At 38.1% G+C, this 21,456-nt stretch overlaps 1 protein-coding gene across 3 annotated transcripts in view; it reads right to left on the bottom strand.

Moving 5' to 3' along the window:
* mgmt (O-6-methylguanine-DNA methyltransferase) overlaps window positions 1-21,456 on the bottom strand; it is a 261,325-nt gene that overhangs the window by 204,170 nt on the left and 35,699 nt on the right. For all 3 annotated transcript variants that reach the window (XM_008106688.3, XM_062976078.1, XM_062976077.1), the window contains one exon: window positions 2,417-2,547. In XM_008106688.3, coding sequence (XP_008104895.1) covers window positions 2,417-2,547 — 131 coding nt within the window. The remainder of the gene's footprint in view (window positions 1-2,416; window positions 2,548-21,456) is intronic.

The following is a 21,456-nucleotide window of genomic DNA, read 5'->3' as shown; positions in this document are numbered from 1 at the left end:
AATTGTTCAAACGATCCTAACACACAGATTAAGTACCAAGGTTATAAAATATGTAACATATACTACTTGTAACATGAAGCACTATGCAAAATACCTCCGCGACTACAGAACACAAACATTTATAACCACAATTGTATTCATTACAATTCTGCCTGACAGAAATCCATTACTTTTTTTATAGGTTGTGTGTGCTTTCCAATTTCCTTATTGCATTGTTTACTAGACAATGTTTAAAAGAAGAGAAAGGGAGCCACTCTGTTTTGTTTTGTTCTGTCAAAGATAATGAGCCTCGATATTTTAACAACACTTTCCTATCAATGATAAGATGAGATTAAACATTATATTTCAACCTGGGCATTTAGAAATAGCTTTATATTTTTAGTTTTTTCCTGTAACAAAGATACAACAGAATGCTTTTAAAAAACATAAACAGAAGTTGCCTTACGAAAGAAAATATTTCCATAACTAATAAAGTATGTGTTCTCGATGTGATAGGTTGTAAATCGTTCTATTTAACATTTAATCTTACTTAACATTTATTTTACTAATTATGTACAATATTTACAAAATTGGGTTACAGTGATTAGTTGATAAATCTATTCATTAAGTTAAAATGTTTAGATCAATTCAGGATAAAACTCAATACATTCTGTTTACTAAGATGAAGATCAACATTTTCACCTTTTTCATTTCACATGAAGACACTATCTAGACCAGTCACTAAACTGGATGGTACTCCAGTACCCACTGTCAACAGTTTAGCACCTATGGTGTAAATATGCAACATGGCAGACATAGCTCTCATCCCCTAAGAGAGGGGAATTACAAGAATAAGAGACTTGGAAGGAACAGCAAGGAGAGCTTCCATCATTTTTCACACAAAGGTCCTATCCACTGCTTCCTGATATATTTTAGGGATCTGTGAAATGGCATAAAATCCGTCCCTTCAGTTTTCCAGAGGATTCTTCCCAAAACAGAACTCAGGGTTCCAAATTACAAATCTGAATGGGCCCCCTCCTAATCTCCTGGAATCTTCCCGAAAACAGAACAAGGATCACCAGAAATTTGAAATGAAAACAGAAAGGATTTGCATACCATCTTCCCGAAAACAGAACAAAGAGCACCCAAAATTCAAAATGAAAACAGAACAGAATTGCATACCATCTTCCCGAAAATAGAACAAGGATCACCCGAAATTCGAAATGAAAACAGAACGGATTTGCATACCGCTGATATATTTTGCCTAATATCAAAGCTGGCTCCACAATTGCATGCAGCCAGTCTCTACCTATATCAGGTACTCTTCACAAGAAGAAAGAAATCAATCATCAAAACTATAATGTTGTTGGGAGAGACATTTTCCTTTCTGTGACCTATTACATTTAGTAAAATAGAGATAAATAACACTTTTTTTCTTCACAAGAAGCATTTTATGCAGGTTTAGTCAACTCATTAAAATTTGTGCACTTCACTGGAATGAATGAGTTCATTCCTTTTCAAATGCCCTATAAACCCACATAACAGAAGCAATTGCAAAATATATTGGTTTGCTCTTTGTCCACAAAAGAAACATACTTGTGAGTAATAAGCCACATATTGATATGGTATTATGTAAGAAAGCTAAATAAAAAAGAAAAGTTAGTAGTTCCCAAATCATACAAAGTCATGGTAACATGGAGAAAATAATCACAACTAAGACAATTATGTTTAAATGCTGGGTGACCAGGTGGCCAGGTGATGATCTGTAATGGTGGTGGAACTGGGAAAAACTCCTGCCCTTGGCTATTAGATGATGATGATGATGATGATGATGATGATGATGATGATGATGATGATGATAAAAACAGGAAGAAATAATGATGGAAATAATAATATCAAGCATGCAGATTTTCACCAGTGCAACTTTCTGTGATTTATAAAAATCACTTGTCTTCACCAGTGATTCACAAAGCCAATCCATAGTAGTCAGACAAAATGCTTTATTCCTTACATTATAGCCTGACGTTCTCCTCCAAAACAGGACAAAAGGTGGTCCAGCCCTTTCCAGACCCTCCACTGAAATTCAGTTAGGTACAGCACTATTTACCTTGCCCTTAGCTACATTTGCCTGAAGAAAAGATGCATTCACCAGTACTGAGTGGATTTGTAGACGTTGCATTACAACTCCATAGTGAAAACAGTCCTAAACATTTACAATCGGTGACAAAGGCTGCCAAACATTATTTGCTTGTTTGCATATTATCTTGTCTTCTAAAAAGTAGATTATTACTGTTGTGCTTATCAAAAATTAAAATGACATTTCAGTTGCAAAACAATTGCAGTAAATCACGTGAACATTTAACCTTTAGTTATAGAAATGAATTTTGACTTGTGTAGGTATGTATGGCAAAACTAACCATGGGAACTAAGGTCTTACCCAGGCAGAAGCATGACTTCTTCTTGAAGGTGTATTTCATGCACTCCCACCTTGCATCCTAGTATCTTAATCCTTCCTAAAGGAGTACCCAGAACCACAGACATCTTCTTACACTGATTTTCAGAAGGAAGCTGTCCAAAACATAAACAAAGAAATAAAAAGATTGTTAGCTCATTTACATTTCTCAGGAATTTTCAAGTAAGAGCAGATTTAAACTTTTTCTGAGTAGTGAAAAGAAAATTTGGCTCAATGAAGAGGTCTCTTATGTACAACTGTCATGACTAAAAGAAAAACATATTTTTATTTACATGCATTGCTTTGCATTTATTCTGTGAAATGTTTAAACTGATAAATACCCTTTAATTAAGCTTTAAGGATAACACAATTAAATCATTCATTTATAATATAATTTACATAAGAAAAGAAAGAGTTAATAAACAAATACTTCAGCTATATTTTCACAAAGAAAACCTACTTCCTAAGTTATAACCCCATCTGGAAGTCACATATCTGGGTCAATGGGCCCATCCACTATTGGCATCTCTGTCCTGTCTAGATTGATCTTCACTTTATTCTCCCTGATGCATTCAATTACTCATCTGAAGCAGTAACTGGATTGCACACAAACTATCCAAAAGAAGTTCTGCTCACTGTTATTAAAACACACACACACACCCCTCAAAGAGATCCTAGTAGAGTAGAGTCTCACTTATCCAATACTCACTTATCCAACATTCTGGATTATCCAACGCATTTTTGTAGTCAATGTTTTCAATATATCGTGATATTTTGTTGCTAAATTCGTAAATACAGTAATTACTACATAGTATTACTGCATACTGAACTACTTTTTCTGTCAAATTTTTTGTATAACATGATGTTTTGGTGCTTAATTTGTAAAATCATAACCTAATTTAATGTTTAATAGGCTTTTCCTTAATCTCTCCTTATTATCCAACATATTCGCTTATCCAACGTTCTGCCGGCCCGTTTACGTTGGATAAGCGAGACTCTACTGTACATTCAAAATGGTCAAGTTGCCTCTGTCTCCTAGAATAGGTCACTTTGGTGAAGATTCAATCACATATCAGACAACAGTAGATTTGGATAATCCATTTCAAATAAAAATCTACTATCTAGATTTTAAAAATGGCAAGCTTGAATTACCCCACTTATAAGGGAAACAAGAAAAGCATTTTCCAGCAATAGTTTTATTATTTCCTTAAGACCCTAAATGACCAATCTGGGATTTAAGAATCAATATGCCAAGATCAAGCAAGTCTGTATTAAGGCTTACACTTCCAATCATTGACCACATCTTGGGGCATCAATGAAAACTCACACAATGAACCAGATTGTAGCAGAAACTCTATTTGCTTCTGTGAAAGCCTCTGTTCTTCAAACGTAGTTTATCTTAGGCTGGATCTACATTGCCATACAATCCAATTCAATGCAGTTAATCTTCATTCTGAAACTGCATTATAAAGCAGTGTAGATCCAGCCAAAGACTCCATCTCAACAACCCACACAACGTGTGACTGTCCCAAGAACACCTTATTGGTTTCCATGGTTGAGCAAGAATTTGAATCCTGGGCTCCCAAAGTCCTAGTCCAAAATTCAAGCCACTACACCATGCTAGTTATTAGACTTCAATTGCTTGGAAGATAGACACCTTATGGAATAATCCAACCCCATTTATTAGCTGTACCATCATAGATGGCACAATTAGACATGCCCTGGAAGTCTTTAAGACAAAAATAATTCCAACACTTATATTTGGGGCTGAAATTTGGGGGTACAGCAATTTGGCCAAGATCGAAGCTTTCCAAGTTAAACAGCTTCACATCCTCCAGGGGCTTTCCAGAACAACGCTAACGGCTGCAGTAAGGGCGAAGCTAGGAATGCTCCCAGTAAAAGATCAAATTTTAATGAGACAATTCAATTACTAGTCAAAAATAATTCGGATGAATTCCGATTGACTTCCTCATCTATGTCTAGAGGATCAAGTCCAGCGTGTCCACAAGTCATCATGGGTAGTGGCTCTAAACAATGAGATGACTAAAATTGGCCTTCCTTTACAGATATTTATATCCCTTACTATCCAATTTTAGGTCCCTCAACAGAAATGATCTTCTGACATTCCTCTTGCAAGGACAAGAAAGATCCACCATAATCAGAGCAAGCCTTTTTATTCTGAAAGCTACCAAGAAAAGAGTACATTTCCTGAAAGAAGAATCAAGAAAATAAGATTTTGACTATAAATAGAAGGTTAGCTGGCTCTCCTCCTTTTTGCCTTGTTTTTAATAGTGTTGTATTTTGAAATGGTCATAAGGTAAAGGTAAAGGTTTTCCCCTGACGTTAAGTCCAGTCGTGACCGACTCTGGGGGTTGATGCTCATCTCCATTTCTAAGCCGAAGAGCCGGCGGCGTCCGTAGACACCTCCAAGGTCATGTGGCTGGCATGACTGCATGGAGTGCTGTTACCTTCCCGCCGGAGCGGTATCTATTGATCTACTCACATTTGCATGTTTTCGAACTGCTAGGTTGGCAGGAGCTGGGACTAACAGTGGGCACTCATTCTGCTCCCGGGATTTGAACCTGGGACATACCCTCATCATTTCATCCCATCAAATTAAGCCAAACTTCATACACAATAATTCATACACTATGTTTTGGCTGTTTGCACTGAATGGGTTGAAAACTCCAAGTGAGAAAAGCCCAAATTTGTCTAGCCAAGAACTTGGAAAGTTACTGGTTAAAAGTAATTCTTGGTATTTCGTTACCAAAGAGTACTTCATTACCATTGTTCTGTAGTGTGCCTCTAAGCCATTATAAACTTAAAATAACACTACCACTACCAAGGTATCTTCAGAAGAGATTTGCCTCCTTGGAGGTGGAGAGAGTGTGACTTGCCCAAGGTCAACCAGTGGGTTTCTATGGCTGGATGGGGATTCAAATCCTGGTTTCCAGAATCATGGCCCAACTACTACAGTATGCTGGATCTCATCATTATTACTATGTTTTAAATGTTTTAAATGTTAGTAACTTGTCATGCTGAGTGATAGTTACCTTTGCCTCCCTTTCATTGCTTTTCCTAAACCCATGCTTATACACATTGGAATGACGTAAAGCATGAAAAAATTGAAAAAGTACTTGCTATACCAGCTCTTCTATCAAATCTGCATTGTTTCCACTTACTGTATCACTTTAGAAAAGTGATTTTCTTATTCCCTTCTTAATAGAGTAACATACAGGTAGTTATTTTATTTATAGCTCTTCTTCCAGCTCAACCCTTCCTTGTACATCTTCACCATACCTTCTTCATACAATATCAAGCTATTTAACTGAGTTGTTGTATGTCTTTCAGGCTGTGTGGCCATGTTCCAGAAGTATTCACTTTAACCTGAGTACACCACTACTCCCAACTGTAACCCCACCCTAAGCTCCCTTCCCAGGTTGGGGAATAATTATCTATCTACCTCAGCACAAGTGCACTTTAGATCTATGTCATAAGACTGAGGGAATAATATCTATCTACCTCAGCGCAAGTGCACTTTAGATCTATACAATAAGACTGAGGGCTACAGAGGTTCTGTTAGCAGTATACTTGGAGAATCCTGTTAGCAGCATACTTTGAGAATCGCCTGGGAGGGGAGAGGGAAGGAGGGAAAGTTTTAGGATTATACCTTAGGAGGTAGTGGCAAAAAGATCTGTATGTGGGAAGGTGAACTTACCACCATGGTAGACCATGTGAGGAGAGGGTGTGCATCTAACGGCTGGGGGGCCCCCATCGAAGTAGTTTGGGGGAGGGGGAGATACGGGAAAGGGAGACATAATTTAATTCGGCCTAGAGTCAGGAGGAGAGTTCTTGTAGATATAAAATGGTCTCCCGACATAGTAAATTTGGGTGTCCAGGTTGGCGGGCCCTCCGATCTGAAGGTGGTGCTGCTGAATGCCAGGTCTGTCAATGGACCTTATCCTGGATGAGCAGGCAGACCTGTCGTGCATAACAGAGACCTGGTTGGACGAGGCTGGGGGTGTCAATCTCACCCAACTTTGTCCACCAGGCTATGCCGTGCAGCACCAACCAAGATCTGGAGGGAGGGGAGGAGGGGTCGCTGTGGTCTATATGGAGTCCATCCCCCTGACCAGGTGCCCCATCCCCAGACAACCTCGTTTGAATGTGTCCATCTGAGGGTAGGGAACCGGGACAGTTTAGTGATTCTGTTAGTGTACCGACCACCCTGCTGCACTACAGTCTCCCTACCTGAGCTAGCGGGGGTGGTCTCAGGCCTGGCAGTGGAGTCTCAACGGCTTATTGTGCTGAGGGACTTCAATGTCCATGCTGAGACCACTCTTTCTGGGACGGCTCAGGATTTCATGGCCACCATGGCAACCATGGGGCTGTTGCAACTTGTATCTGGCCCTACCCACAGAGCTGGGCATACACTTGACTTGGTTTTCTGTCAGGGATGGGAGGAAGGTGGCGGTGTGGAGGAGCTCACTATCGCTCCTTTGCCATGGACTGACCATCACCTGATCAGGTTTAGGCTCACTGCACCCCCAACCTCCGCAGGGATGGAGGACCAATTAAGACGGTCCACCCCAGGAGACTTATGGATCCGGATGGATTCCTGACAGCTCTTGGGGAGTTTCCCGCCACCTTGGCTGGTGACCCTGTCGATGCTCTGGTCGCTCTCTGGAACAAGGAGGCGGCCAGGGCAGTAGAAACGATCGCTCCGGAACATCCCCTCTCGAGTACCCGAGCTAAACCATCTCCTTGGTTTACTGAGGAGCTGGCAGTGTTGAAGCGAAAGAAGAGGGGACTAGAGGACGTGTGGCGTTCAGGTGAAAATGACACGGACTGAACTATGGACAAAGCATGAGAAAGAACAGATCTGATTTTATGTTTGAAATGTATATTTTAATTCATAATGTATTTTAATAGTTTTAACTGTTTTATGTGCTGTTTTATATTGGTTTGTATGGGCATCTAATTGTTGCCACTGTTGTAAGTCGCCCTGAGTCCCTTCGGGTGCGAAGGGCGGGATATAAATAAATAAATAAATATTCTTTCCTGACGTTTCGCCCACATCTATGGCAGGCATCCTCAGAGGCTGTGAGGCATGGAACTGAGGTTGATCAGAGTGAAGACATCAGCAAATATCATCAGCAATTAAGAAAAAATACTTGGCAGCAGAGTAATAACATAATTATCCACCATAGAAAAAATTGATTATATTGTGAAACAACATAAAAACTCTAAGACAGATAATCATAAGACTAAGTGAGAACTAAAGAAACTCAAAGCAAAACCATTGGTACACATTAGACAAATCTACTGACCCACATTACAATGAGTTCAACTTACACACAAATACATACGTTATATGAAACATAAAATAAATTTTATGTTTAGACTCAGGTCCCTTCTCCAGTTTTTTCCCCATTATAAATATTCTAGTTTGGAAAGACGCTAGAGTTTGCATAACTGGATTTCACAGCAATTACACAACAGCCAATATTTTGAACGCTGTAATGATTAAATGGAACTGTGGCATACCCTTAAGGGCATTTCTCTTGGCTTCACATACTGTTGAAATTACAAAGCCAGTATGGCATGCCCAGGGTCTGGTGGCAACTATATTCAATTCCTGATCCGCTGCCTGACAGAAAGGGTGATCCTAATCACATGCTGCCTTTAAGATCAAGTTTAATTTTGAATGAATTTACCATAAGCTAGGGAAATGGTTGGTTTTAATTGGGCATAGAAAAGAAATTGATTTTCATGGCTATTTGCAGATCAATTGAAAAATGAAATGAATTTTGTTTCATCCTCCTTTTTAACCTGAATAGGCATTTAAATAATAATGATCTGAACTAACTTATCAGGATTTCTCTGTGCTAACAGCAGAAGCAGTAAAGTCAGCTCTGTAGTAGTCATAAATCAACCTCTATCATTGCATACTTGTTTTAAAAAATCTTGGCATTAATTCTTGTCAGTATCACAATTCAATTTAGTCTACTGAGAGTCAGACATGGCTTTTACTAGAGTCAATTATGTTGCAGAGACTAAAGAGACTACATTGACCAGCCTGCCCAAACATGGTGCCCTCCAGACCATATCTGGTGGGCACTACATTGAAGAACACTATCAGAGATCTTTTGGGTCAGGGACAATTAAGTTGAGATCTCAGAAGAATTTCACTAATTTATCACCTATAAAGTAAAACAATCATTCATTCTTATAAAATTGTTATGGTAGGTGTATGAGAACTACTGGTAGGAACTCCTCCTCCTATCCACAATTCACTGTAGGTCAAGGTATATTCATCATTTTAAAAAATAGCAACAAATAGACACCTACAGTTAAAAACACTGATATCAATTGCAAATGGCTGGCAATTAGTTTCCAGGCAAAGTACACAAAGTGTTGGTTATTAGTTTATTACCTATATGGTAATAACCTATATAGTTTGGGTCCAGATCACCTGTAGAATCACCTTCTCCTATATAATCTGCCCTGTACACTCAGGTTCTCTTGGGATTTTTACTTCAACCAAAAGTTTACAAACTATACTGCTGCTTATACCCATTTCACAGATATATCTATAAGCCTGAGCATTTGTGACCAATGCCAGGGTCTTTTTTTTGTTCAAACTGGAAATTAAATCCAGTTGTTTAACATAGTGTATGAATGCAGGGAGTTTGTGCATGTAGCTAGGTCATATGAAACACATTTAAAACACATGAAATGAAAAGTTACAATTTGCGATGTCAGGGCATTGGTAGTACATACATTTATGATGCACTATGAAAGTATGATACAACAAGTGTGCTATTCAATCAAATAATGTGGAAAGGCATGTCTGGTATCTTGTTTTTATCAAATTCACGAATTGACACTTTTTAGCTACCATCACATGAGGCAGAGACGTGTCTTACTCCTGAGCACTGTCAACAGTATACTAACCCTTGCAACATAAAACAAAATATTTTACAGCTACCAACTAGACACAGCACTGCAGAGTGACAGTTTGTCATGAAGCAGTAAGGACTGTGGCAGTATGGTGTTGAGCACAAATGTCAGTTTTTAAACTGTTATGTCTTGGCAAGCATCAGCTTAAAATGTGTCATGCCATCCCAGAAACTCACTCTCTGTAGCACACTAAAGTTAGCTTAATCCTGCCATCATTTAGCAAATTTGCAACCTGTTGCAAGAAAGAGATTGAAATGACTCTAATGATTGCATTACCAATTCTGAATTAATTCGATATACTGGTAAAACAGCAAGGATTGATCAGCCAGTACAATGTCCTGAAAAGCATATGGATGATGTGCCAGTCAACTGGAACCTTATATTTCATTTCACCAATTAAGCAACACCCATTGTTGCTTTATCCAGGAAAAAAAACTTTTGCACTAAACGTCAGGAGAGAATACTTCTGGAACATGGCCACACAGCCCAAAAGACATACAACAACCCAACAATAAGGAATGTTGGGAGAATCAGCTTAGGAACATCAGAGGTCCCCAAACTTTTTTGGCCATGGAACCCTTCAGAAGACTTTTTTTTCCCTGTGGAATTCTAAGTCTGCTCCTGATTTTCCTGCAGAACTCCCCCCCCCCCCCCCCACACACACACACACCGCCCCGGAGAACTCTATCCCTAAGCACTGTGAACACACAAAGTTCTTCCTTCTTTCATCTATTACTATTGCCTGGGTATTCTGTATAATGTAGGTTTGGAATTTCAATAAGATCTTCATACTCTGGCTTTTAAAAAAAGATTTTGAAAGATTTGAAAGTTTCTTTTGTGGAAACCCTATGATGCTTTCATGGAACCCTAGGGTTCCACGGAACACAGTTTGGGAACCACTGATGTAGAAGGTCACACAATAACCACCCTTGCTTAGGTAATCAACAACTCCACTGCCTTTGGAAGAAAAATCTCCAATGTTTCCAAACATGTTTGTGTATTTTCTCTGAAGGTGGGGATATGTGGGTGTGAGGGTACCTTTAGCAACACAGGCTCAAGTACTATTAAAGGTATAATTTAGTTCAGGGAGTAGATGTGTTCTAGGGCATTACTTCTTTAACATAAACTTTGGTACCTGAGGTAGAACCAATATGGAATGAGTAGGGGATAGATTCCTACAGCACAAAGCAAGAAGAGTGGCCCAACACGTTTCAGCAAACATTATTCAAAATTAACATGCACACGTGAAATGAGACAACCATATGTTGTCTCATAAATTCACTTGAAAATTATTTCAGAAATGCATCCTGGGGTTAATTCTTTTTCTTTCACTTTACTTATAATTCCATTTCAAGGGTGAAACATACAGATTTATGTTTTTTCAATATGCAAGATCAGCTGGTGAGGTAGGCTAATCCACTTTTCCTCTTTTCTTTCTGCCTCTTTACACATGCTCAGTAGGCAGATGTCTACCCTCCTGTTGTACATAAGCAAAGAAAGCAACAATAGCATCATCTGTAATAAATCCCATTCTTTCCCAGGTCAAGCTTTATTGCATTGTTTACTACACAAATGCTACTGAAACCAGGCACCTAAAGTCTATTTTTCTCCAACCTTCCTTCAACATCCTCCCATTGCCAATGCTGCAAAAATATTTCCTGTCCACAATAACACAAGACAAGGCTGGGGGTTGAGTGGGACTCCCATAAATATATTTTGTGAAAAAGAGCTTCTTTATTAGAGGTTTTGTTAATAAGTTACAGAGTTGCAGATTACCTTCCTCACTTTTGGCCTTGTTTAGAGTCAAAAAGCCTCAAAATGATTGGAATTCTTGAGACTTGTTTCAGGGAGAGTGAGCACACTGTTGACAATTATCCCAGCAATAACATCATTTGCAACCAACTATCCTTTAAAGACACACAACATAATGTAGCTATGTATTTCATTCTTTCCAACATGCATCAAATGCGGAGACAATTACATATCCATCTGCCACCACTCCTATATAATTATGCAGGTATTACACCAGGTGTTTACATCTAATCAGCACTCAATAGCATCTTAACATTTCATTCTTAAAATGTCATAGGAATATAAGCTACAATGCACAATGTATAATAATAAAAGTTGAGTAACTCTGTCAAAGCTGTAACTCCATGACCATAAAAACCCAAATACTTAAAACTTCTCATGTATTCGAAGAGGACTTCGGGTATGAACTAGGGTTTATTCAGTGTTAACATTTTAAAAAGAAAAATGTAATACACCCCATACATCAGGGGTCCTCAAACGTTTAAAGCAGAGGGCCGGTCCACAATCCTTCAGACTGTTCAGGGGCCAAATTATCATTTGAAAAAAAAAAACGAACAAATTCCTATGCACACTGCATATGTCTTATTTGTAGTGCAATACAACAATAACAATTAAAGAACAATACAATATTTAAAAATGAAAACAATTTTAACCAACATAAACCTATTAGGATTTCAATGGAAAGTGTGGGCCTGCTATTGGCCAATGAGATAGTCAAGTTAATTATGATTGTTTTTGTTGTGTGCCTTCAAGTCATTTCAGACTTTGGGCGAGCCTAAGTCTAAAATTATTTATTTATTTATTTACTACCTTTATTTACTACAGTTATATCCCACCCTTCTCAGCCCAAAGGGGACTCAGAGCAGCTGTATGTACAAACAATACAATATATTATTAGCATAGCACAATATTAGCATTATATATTACTATATTGAACTATACCACTGACCCCTGAAGCTAAGTCCAGTCATGTCTGACTCTGGGGGTTGGTGCTCATCTCCATTTCTAAGCCGAAGAGCCGGTGTTGTCATAGACATCTCCAAGGTCATGTGGCCGGCATGACTGCATGGAGCACCGTTACCTTCCCGCCGGAGCAGTACCTATTGATTTACTCACATTTGCATGTTTTCGAACTGCTAGGTTGGCAGGAGCTGGGGCTAACAGTGGGCGCTCACTCCGCTCCCGGGATTTGAACCTGGGACCTTTTGGTCCGCACTATACTGTAATATTATATGTAATATATAATATATAATTAATATTATTATATGGTATTATTATTAGTATTATATTGTATAACATTATAATATTTTTATCAATATTATATGTATATACAATATATTATATTATTAAAACTGATATAAAATATTATATTATAAAACTGAGGGCGGGGGCCAGGTAAATGACCTTGGAGGGCCGCATCTGGCCCCCGGGCCTTAGTTTGGGGACCCCTGCCATACATACACACACACACCCCTCTTAAGGAAAATATAGGTTCTGTAGGTTTGTTCTTAAGTTGAATTTATTTAAGTCAGAACAGGTACATTTTAAGTGTAACTCCATTAGCTTTGGATAGCATAGGGAAGGGTTAACCCACCTGTAGGGTTTGTTTTGTTGTCTGTGCCCCTATTCAGAAGATTTCACCTCACTTTCTGTCTCTATGAAAATTGTATTTTGAAAATTTGGGTTTTTGTGGGAAAAGGATTAGTGATAAAGTTTCAGTGGAGACACCTTTTCCCAATGATAATTCTTACAGGAGTGAATTTCCCTTCCTATGGGTAAATTTCCTCTCACTTGTTGTCTTACCCTCCTTTTAACTATGAGTCTGTAACTTGGGAACTGCCTGTATACATACTGTTTAATGCCTGCAGTTAAACCTTCACTCACTCAACCAGCAGCCTTCTCTGCCAGTACATTGCTTTGCAGTCATACATTCAAACTGTAGAAATGGGTAATTCAGAGGACAGGTTTGCAGTGATACTCCCTCTATCCTTGCTATGGGGCAGTCCTCCTTTATGGTCAAGGTATAGATATGCCCTCCCCTGAAAGTTGTAAAAATTGCACCATGGCAGAAATTACGCCTAGACTTGCCCATTCAGCTTTGGGGAAAAGCTGAAATGCCCAACTCTGAAAACTATATAAATCCACCATGAATCTTTATTTTATTCATTTAAGGCAGTGGTTCTCAATCTGGGCTCCCCAGATGTTTATGGCCCTAAAACTCCCAGAAATCCCAGCCAGTTTACCAGTTGTTCGGATTTCTGGGAGTTGAAGGCCATAAATATCTGGGGACTCCAGGTTGGGAACCACAGGTTTAAGGGCTACAATACGATCTTTGTATCTGCGGGAGACATCGGACTTCATGGATCCGCGAAAAATATCATAGAGTCATGCTGGAAGGCCTAGAAAACACCTAGAAACAGACATGGAAAATGAAGCCATAGAATTCCTAAGCAATGCAGCAACTGACTGAGATGGTGTTCAAAGATTATTTTTTATTGGAAGGCAACTCTGTCTAAACATATATACTTAAAACCAATTAAAACCAATGAGACTGGAAGAGCACACATTTCTTTGCTCAGTTGGGGTCCAGTTCGTCAGGGAAAATAAGTTAAGCAATCTATACAGTGGCTGGAGTGTTGACCTGGAAAGTTCATCCATATGTTGTGAATGCAAAGCTCTGCTAGTGAACTTTGAGTACTCTGTTTTTACTGGAACGGAATTAGACCGCCAAATAACTGTGGCTTTGCACTCCATTTCACAATTATAGAACTGAGGGTGAGTGTGTAGGTTTGGTTCAACCGTAATGCTACATTCTATGCTGATGAATCCTTTAGATCTGTTTAATTTCAAACCTCAGTCTTTTTTTTTTCTCCGAATGAATGTCCAAGTAGAAATTATATAGCAGTTTTATTAAAATTGGGATATTTAACTCTTGTTCCCCTTTTCCACAAAGTGAATAAGTTCGGCAAGCACCTCCATAACTTGGGATAGATATACTGTAGTTAAAATTTAATTAAGGGTACTATTTTCGCATTTCATATACATGAGCTAGTTGATGAAATAATGGAATTAAAAATAATGGAATTACTTGAATTAAAAAAAAACAGCCTGGTTAGTGGCTTGAGTATTGCATTGTGAGTATGGAGACCAAAGTTTGAATCCCCGCTTACCATAAAAACCCAGTGGGTGACCTTAGTCAAGTCACATTTTCTCAACCTTATAAAGGCGCACCTCGTTGAACAAATCATGATAAGATAACCCAAGGATTGGTTCACCTGAGGTTCACCATAAATCAAAAATAACTCGAAGGCACACAACAATTTTCCAAAGAAGAGGCAAACATTGAAAATATGCCAAAATAAGCTTTTATAATATTCAACTATATTAAATGCCTAAATGCCCTATTTCATAACTGGCAATATACTAAAACGCTTTCTGTTAAAATGTCCTTAACTTCTGTTAAAACTGGATCCTTTTGGAACAACCCTGATTTAATTACAATGTTCCCTCACTACTTCGTGGTTCACTTTTCACGGATTCGCTGTTTCGCCGTTTTTCAATAACTCTAAAAGACTATTATAAATCATAAAAAATTACAATTTACAGCCTAAGGAAGGGAGGAAGGAGAAGACAAAGGGAGAGAAAAGGAGCCCAAGCGGCAACAGGAGGAGGAGGAGGCGATTTATCAACACACAATTGGTTGATAAAGACTTAAAATAGTGTATAACTACTTAAATAATGTATAAATATTAGAATAAATATAGTGTCCCTACTTTGCGGATTTTCACTTATTTCGGGTGGCCCTGGAACCTAACCCCAGCAATAAGTGAGGGAACACTGTAAACACCTTTTATTTTTATTCTGGATTTATAAAAATTGACCCTTTGATGAAGTTTGATTACGTAATGCATGAACTTGAACTAGTCAAGTCACATTTTCTCAACCTTATAAAGGCGCACCCCGTTGAACAAATCATGATAAGAAAACCCAAGGATTGGTTCACCTGAGGTTCACCATAAATAAAAAATAACTTGTACGTAACTACGTAATGCATGAACTTTACTTTCACTCTCATTCCAGTTTTGTATGCTTCTTGGAGTGGTTTTAAACATTATTCAGTGCAAAAGAAATCAGTTTTAATCAGCAAACTCTAGTCACTTTGAGTATCCTTGTGGAGAGAAAAAGCAGGGTATAAACATCATCATCACCATCGTCCTCGTCATCATCATCATCATCATCATCATACTTTGCAGCTGAAGTTTCGTGATCCCAAATTGATTTATCTGAATAGAGCACTTCGTTCATAGCTCGTTATGCCTAAATGCTTTGTATAAAACTGGAGTACCACTGTTAGCCAACAGAATTAAGTCTTCTCTGTCATCAATAATGAATGGGTATCAAAAAGGTGTTCATTTCAGAAGATTTATCAGGGAGAATATTAAGATGATTTATGACTTTCTGCTCTGAACAGAAGAGCTTCATTTTCCTGGCTTGCTCCTGTGACTTTGAAGAAGCCCACGCTTTGACAGCATTGTGCTCCTTCTGGGGCTAAAGTTCTCTATTCAACAGAGGGAGATAATACAAAAATGCAGATGCTGCACTGAAATTACGAACCAAAGGTTCAGATGGTAGGTAAGGCTTAGTTCTAGCAGTGCATTTTATGTCCTAAATTAGGCATCTCAAACCTTTAAGCCAGCACTGGGTTTGATAACTTACACATAAAATCTCCACCTTTTACTCTTTCTACTGTAATTCAGTCTAAACGCAGCCAATATTTCCAGTACTAAAATATACTTTCCATATGATTAAATACTGTCAGTATTTAATTTTGCATTTATAGGCCTTTATGTTACAGTAAATACTTCAGAATGATATGTTATTATAATTGACTAGGACTTAAAAGGGGAGGAAAAGTTCAATTTCTATTTAATGGTTTTAGGTCTTAGGTCTCCTTTACAGTACAGCTGAGATATCAACACCACAAAACTGTAAAGGGACGATGTAATGGTAAAAAATACACCTTGTATTCAGAGCTCCTTCTTTCTCCAATCCTTACCATCCCCTAGAGTTCAAATGTAAGTATGATGTAATTTGGTTGGGAGGGGGGGAATTTCTTCCATGTTATGTGAGAAACATGGTTGGCCATTTATTTGGAATACCAATAAAATAACTTTATTTCCACTTATTTCTCTGTGTAACTTAACAAATAGCAAATAATGATAACATAACAAATGTGGATTTGTTATAAAACAAGAAAAATGTAACTTATTTCTAACAAACTGGAGTTAATTCAAAATCTAGTCTCAACAAGGATAGAACTCATTGATCCAATGGGAGAATAAGGGAGGATTGATTAATACAACTTTGAATACAAACATCAAAGGTAATGTTCACAAAACATTTTATAGGATCATAGATAGTAGACAATATAAATACAGTAGATCCTCCATTAACCATAGACGCCCTCTTAAATAATGGTTCTTGGTAGCTAAGAAGCTATTTTTTAAAAAGAAAGGATAACTATTTCAACAACTGGCCATTGGCCAATACTCAAAGTGATTGTCAATAATGCCTTTATGGAAGCATCTGGTATAGTATGCTGCCTCCTAGTAGTTATCTGTGATAGTGTGAGGTACAAGAGGAAACCTGCCCTACAGATCTTAACATTCAGACATGTTCTTATAGGGGCCAATCTGACTGATAGCGATGTTAATTGAAGGATGTATCCCCATATTGTTCCCTGGCAAAATTCATAGTGCAACATAGCACATGATGTATTTTTTTATCCTGTTAAAAATGTGAGTCTAAGATCAGACCTCTTTGATAACTACCTGAAATACTAACACGCCAATCCCCTTGATCTTTGAACAGAAAATGTGAATGCACCTAAGGAAGTCACATCTTGTGGCAACCATGGCCCAGTATAATTGTCTTCTCCCTCATTTTAATATTATTTATTTTCAGTTTATGGTTCTATTTACAAGAATTTAGGAATGGAAAAGAAGACAGGTAACGTGATGTTTGTGAGTAAAGGCAACTCCATCTTGTGTTCTCAAAAATGTTGGAAGATTCTTTCCATCAACTGTTGTTCAACTTGAATCATTTGTCAGTTCTATGTACTTCAGTTTAAGATGCCAGTCACTGTTATGTTTAGATTTTCCAAGTAGACAGTTAAAGGTCCACAAAATCTTTTGAAAGTATTTGCATCCTGATTCTGTACAGCTTATCCAATTTGGAGAGTTCCATGAGCTTTTGTTTTCCATCCTTCCACTGCTGCCGTTGTCTGTTGTCTCCAATATTTTGCAAATAATATTTTTGCTGATAATACCGTATACTGAAAAAATCTCTCTTTTGAATATATTCTTTTGAAATGCATTTATGAATGAGACCTAATAGAAAGGTTTTGGGATCTAAAATAATTTTGATGTTTAATGTAATTTCCATTATTTTGTGGATTTTTTGTCCAATGTTTTAAAATTTGTGGGCATAGTCACCACATACTGTAAAAGGAGCCAACTGCTGCATTACATTTTCAAGTTGTTCTGGTATCAAATACCAACAATACATTATCTTATAGAAATTCTCATGGAGGACATAGTTGCGGATGAATTATATCCCCCTTTCCCACATGTATTTCCATGTAATAATAATAATAATAATAATAATAATAATAATAATAATAATAATAATATAAGATAACTTTATTCTTACATCCTGCCCCATCTCAAGGCAGCTTACATGGGGACCAAGCCCAGTGGAACAAAAATTGAAATACAACATCATAAAATATATATACATTACAAAACATAACCACATCAAACATGTAAATCATCATTAAAAACATAAAATCAACAGCAACTGATACCAGTAGCCAAGCCCAGTAGATATGGTCAGAGCTAAAAGGCGGGCCAGGGCTCATGCAATATACTCCAGGGACAGGACTGGTAATAAAGTGACAAGGCTACATATTAGATAGGGCTTGAAAGGCCAAGTCAAAATGTTAAACTGATAAGTGAAAGGGGCATTGGAAGAGCCACATTTTCAGATCTTTCCAGAAGGTAGTCAGGGTGGGTGCTAATCTAGTTTCTCTGGGGTGGAAGTTCCAGAAATATATTCATTTCAATATTCATGTTACTCCAACTATTACCTCAACTAGAACAGATCCATTGAATCAATGGGATCTGCATATTGGGATGTATCTACAGTGTAAAATGAATGCCATGTGACACCACTTTACCAGTCACTGCTCATGGAAACATGAAAGTCGTAGTTTACAAATAGTGCTGGTGCCTCACCAAACTACAATTCCCAGGGTTCCATAGTACTGAGCCATGATAGATAAAGTGGTGTCAAACTGCATTGACTCTATAGTGTAGATACACCCTAAGTCTGCTGTTATTGGGAATAATTACTGGATTTATCTTGAACATCTGCATCTGGAAACTGTGAAACTCTAGTTTCTGAGAACCAATGTATATTGCCTAGAACTTTTAGTTGCAAAAACTGGATTTCTGGACAAATTTGTATTGCTCAAGGGCAGCATTACTTTGACAACAGTGATCAGCAAAGCTTCCATTGAAATGCAGCAAAAAGAGAAAGTTTCATTCACAGCCAGTATACACACACACTGCTAAAAAGCAAAAAAACATATACAACAGAGACAAAATCTCTCAGCATGCTCACTTATTTGCATCATAGAACAAAGATATGCATGATAATTCTCAGTGGTCACTAGTTTCTCTGACTACAAATACCAACTACAATACTTGCCAAAAAGAATGTGAAAATGTTATTTTATAAAATGTAGACAGACAGAAAGGGAGGGCATTGTAAATCAATATATATGTCCTGGGAGATTCGTCTTCATTGTAATTATGACCAAAATACTGAAGTGAAATGCTTAAAATATTCTTGACATGTTTTAGTATTTCCACACCTTAATCTAGTCTATTTTTGAATTCTATTCCAATGTAATAGTTTTTATTTCTTTGAATCCCTGCCACAGAAAATTGCAATAGCAGAATGGTTTTTCATATGTATTCAAAATTCCTTGGCAATTTTACTTCTATGTGCATAATAATGTACACCAGGTGGGTCAAGTATTTTGTATTCTATCCCATTATTACAAAGCTCAAGAATGTCACAGATCGGGGTTTTTTTTTTTTTCTTTTAAGAGCAACAAACAATTGTATACATCAATTGAGAAGCTTCTCTCTCATTAAAATCCATTCTGTCATAAAGTTACAAAAGCTAAAATAAATCTTAGGCTGCCATCCTGTGCACAGTCTATGTGATGTAAGTTGTACTGAATACAACAGATTTAAGTTTGAGTTAATACATCGTTTGCACTGTTAATTGAATCATTCAGTCATACTTTGCACACATAAATTTTCACAATAGTTGTGAAAATAAAAAGTATACAGTACGATCCCTATACCTGTGGGACCAGTGCCCATGGTTTCATATATCCATGTCTAACAAAATATGGCTTCTATAGGCATTTTCTAGTTTTCCCGCACAAATCTATGGTATTCTTGGATTATATGTACTCCACTGAATAGGGTTTGCCATTACCCACAGTTTTATGTGTCCAAGGAAGTCCAGGAATGAATTCTCCGCAGATACACTGTCTTTCATTTCAGGTGACATATTTATTGCAACAAATCTTACCTTTGATGAGATATACCTTCCAGCAAAAGACAAGACAGGGAATACTTACTCAAATGTGGTGCCTGTCATTTTCAGCTTCTTAAATAATAATAATAATAATAATAACAACAACTTTATTTTTATACCCCACCTCCATCTCCCCGCAGGGACTCGGGGCGGCTAACATGGGACCAAGCCCAAATTTCCACAATAAACAAAATAAAAATACATTCACAATAAAAACATCATTAACATTTAACATTACACAGGTGAAACCAACATTTAATAGCAATAATGGTAAGTAAAACCGACGAATAAGAACAATGCAACAGGTTATGATAATCAAAAGGCTGGGCTGAGGTGCAAAGTGCATGTTTAAAATCTAATGAGGTAGATAAAGGTACTGTAAAAAGGAGAATTCAAGATGGAATAAACAAGGGGAGTAATTACCAAATGCGGGCAGAAAGAACAATACATTAGGCCCGATAATATCAATGCTGAGTAGATAATTCTCATGATCAATTGTTGAAAGCACACTGGAAGAGCCAGGTTTTCAGATCTTTCTTAAAGGCAACAGGGTGGGTGCCTGCCTGATCTCCCTGGGGAGGGTGTTCCAGAGCTGAGGGGCCACCACGGAGAAGGACCTCTCCCTTGTCCCCACAAGTCACGCTGTGATAGGGGTGGGAGCAAGAGGAGAGCCTCCCCGATGATCGAAGAGACCGCGCAGGTTCGTAGGGAGAGATGCGATCAGAAAGCTAGGCGGGTCCCAAACCATTCAGGGCTTTGTAGGTGATAACCTGCACCTTGAATTGGGACCAGAAAATGATTGGAAGCCAATGGAGTTCCTTGAACAGGAGGGTTGACCGAGCCGTCTTCAAGGGCAGCCCCACGTAGAGCGCATTGCAATAGTCCAATCTAGAGGTGACTAAGGTGTGGACCACCTTGGCCAAGTCTGACATCACGAGATACAATCGCAGCTGGCACACAAGTTTTAATTGTACAAAGGCCCTCACAGCCACCGCCGGCACCTGAGCATCAAGTGTAAGCGATGAGTCCAGAAGGACCCCCAAACTGCGGAACTGTGTCTTCAGGGGGAGTGCAACCCCGTTAAAGAAACAGTACCCAAAATTTAAAATCTATTTGGCTAATCAATCAAGAGGGATTTATCACTGTCCTAGCCATTTCCAGTCCCAGTTTCAAAGGCTAGTTTTAATTTTTAAAATCCAAAATGACTTGAACTAAGTTACCAGGAGAACCTCTTTCCCTATTATGCATATTCAATCACAGAGGTTGTATTTTTCTTTTCTGGCTGCTATTTATGAAACAACAACAACAACTTTATTCTTACATCCCGCCACCATTTCCCCAAAGGAACTCGGGGTGGCTTACATGGGGTCCAAACCCAGTATAAACAAGGTGCAAAGAGACATAGTTAAAAACATAAACAATAAAGTATGATAAAAACAGTAGAAACCAGTAGAATTAAAACATCATAAAAAACATCAACCAAACAACAAACAACCAGTCGCCAAAAGTACTTGGCATGTTCAGGACTGAGGGGGCGAGACAATGGCTTGTGAAACAGCGAGCTATAGGGCTAG

The sequence above is a fragment of the Anolis carolinensis genome, chromosome 3 (genome assembly GCF_035594765.1).
Source record: "Anolis carolinensis isolate JA03-04 chromosome 3, rAnoCar3.1.pri, whole genome shotgun sequence".
In the NCBI taxonomy this organism is placed as follows: Eukaryota; Metazoa; Chordata; class Lepidosauria; order Squamata; family Dactyloidae; genus Anolis; species Anolis carolinensis.
This window is presented reverse-complemented; position numbering and strand designations above follow the sequence as displayed.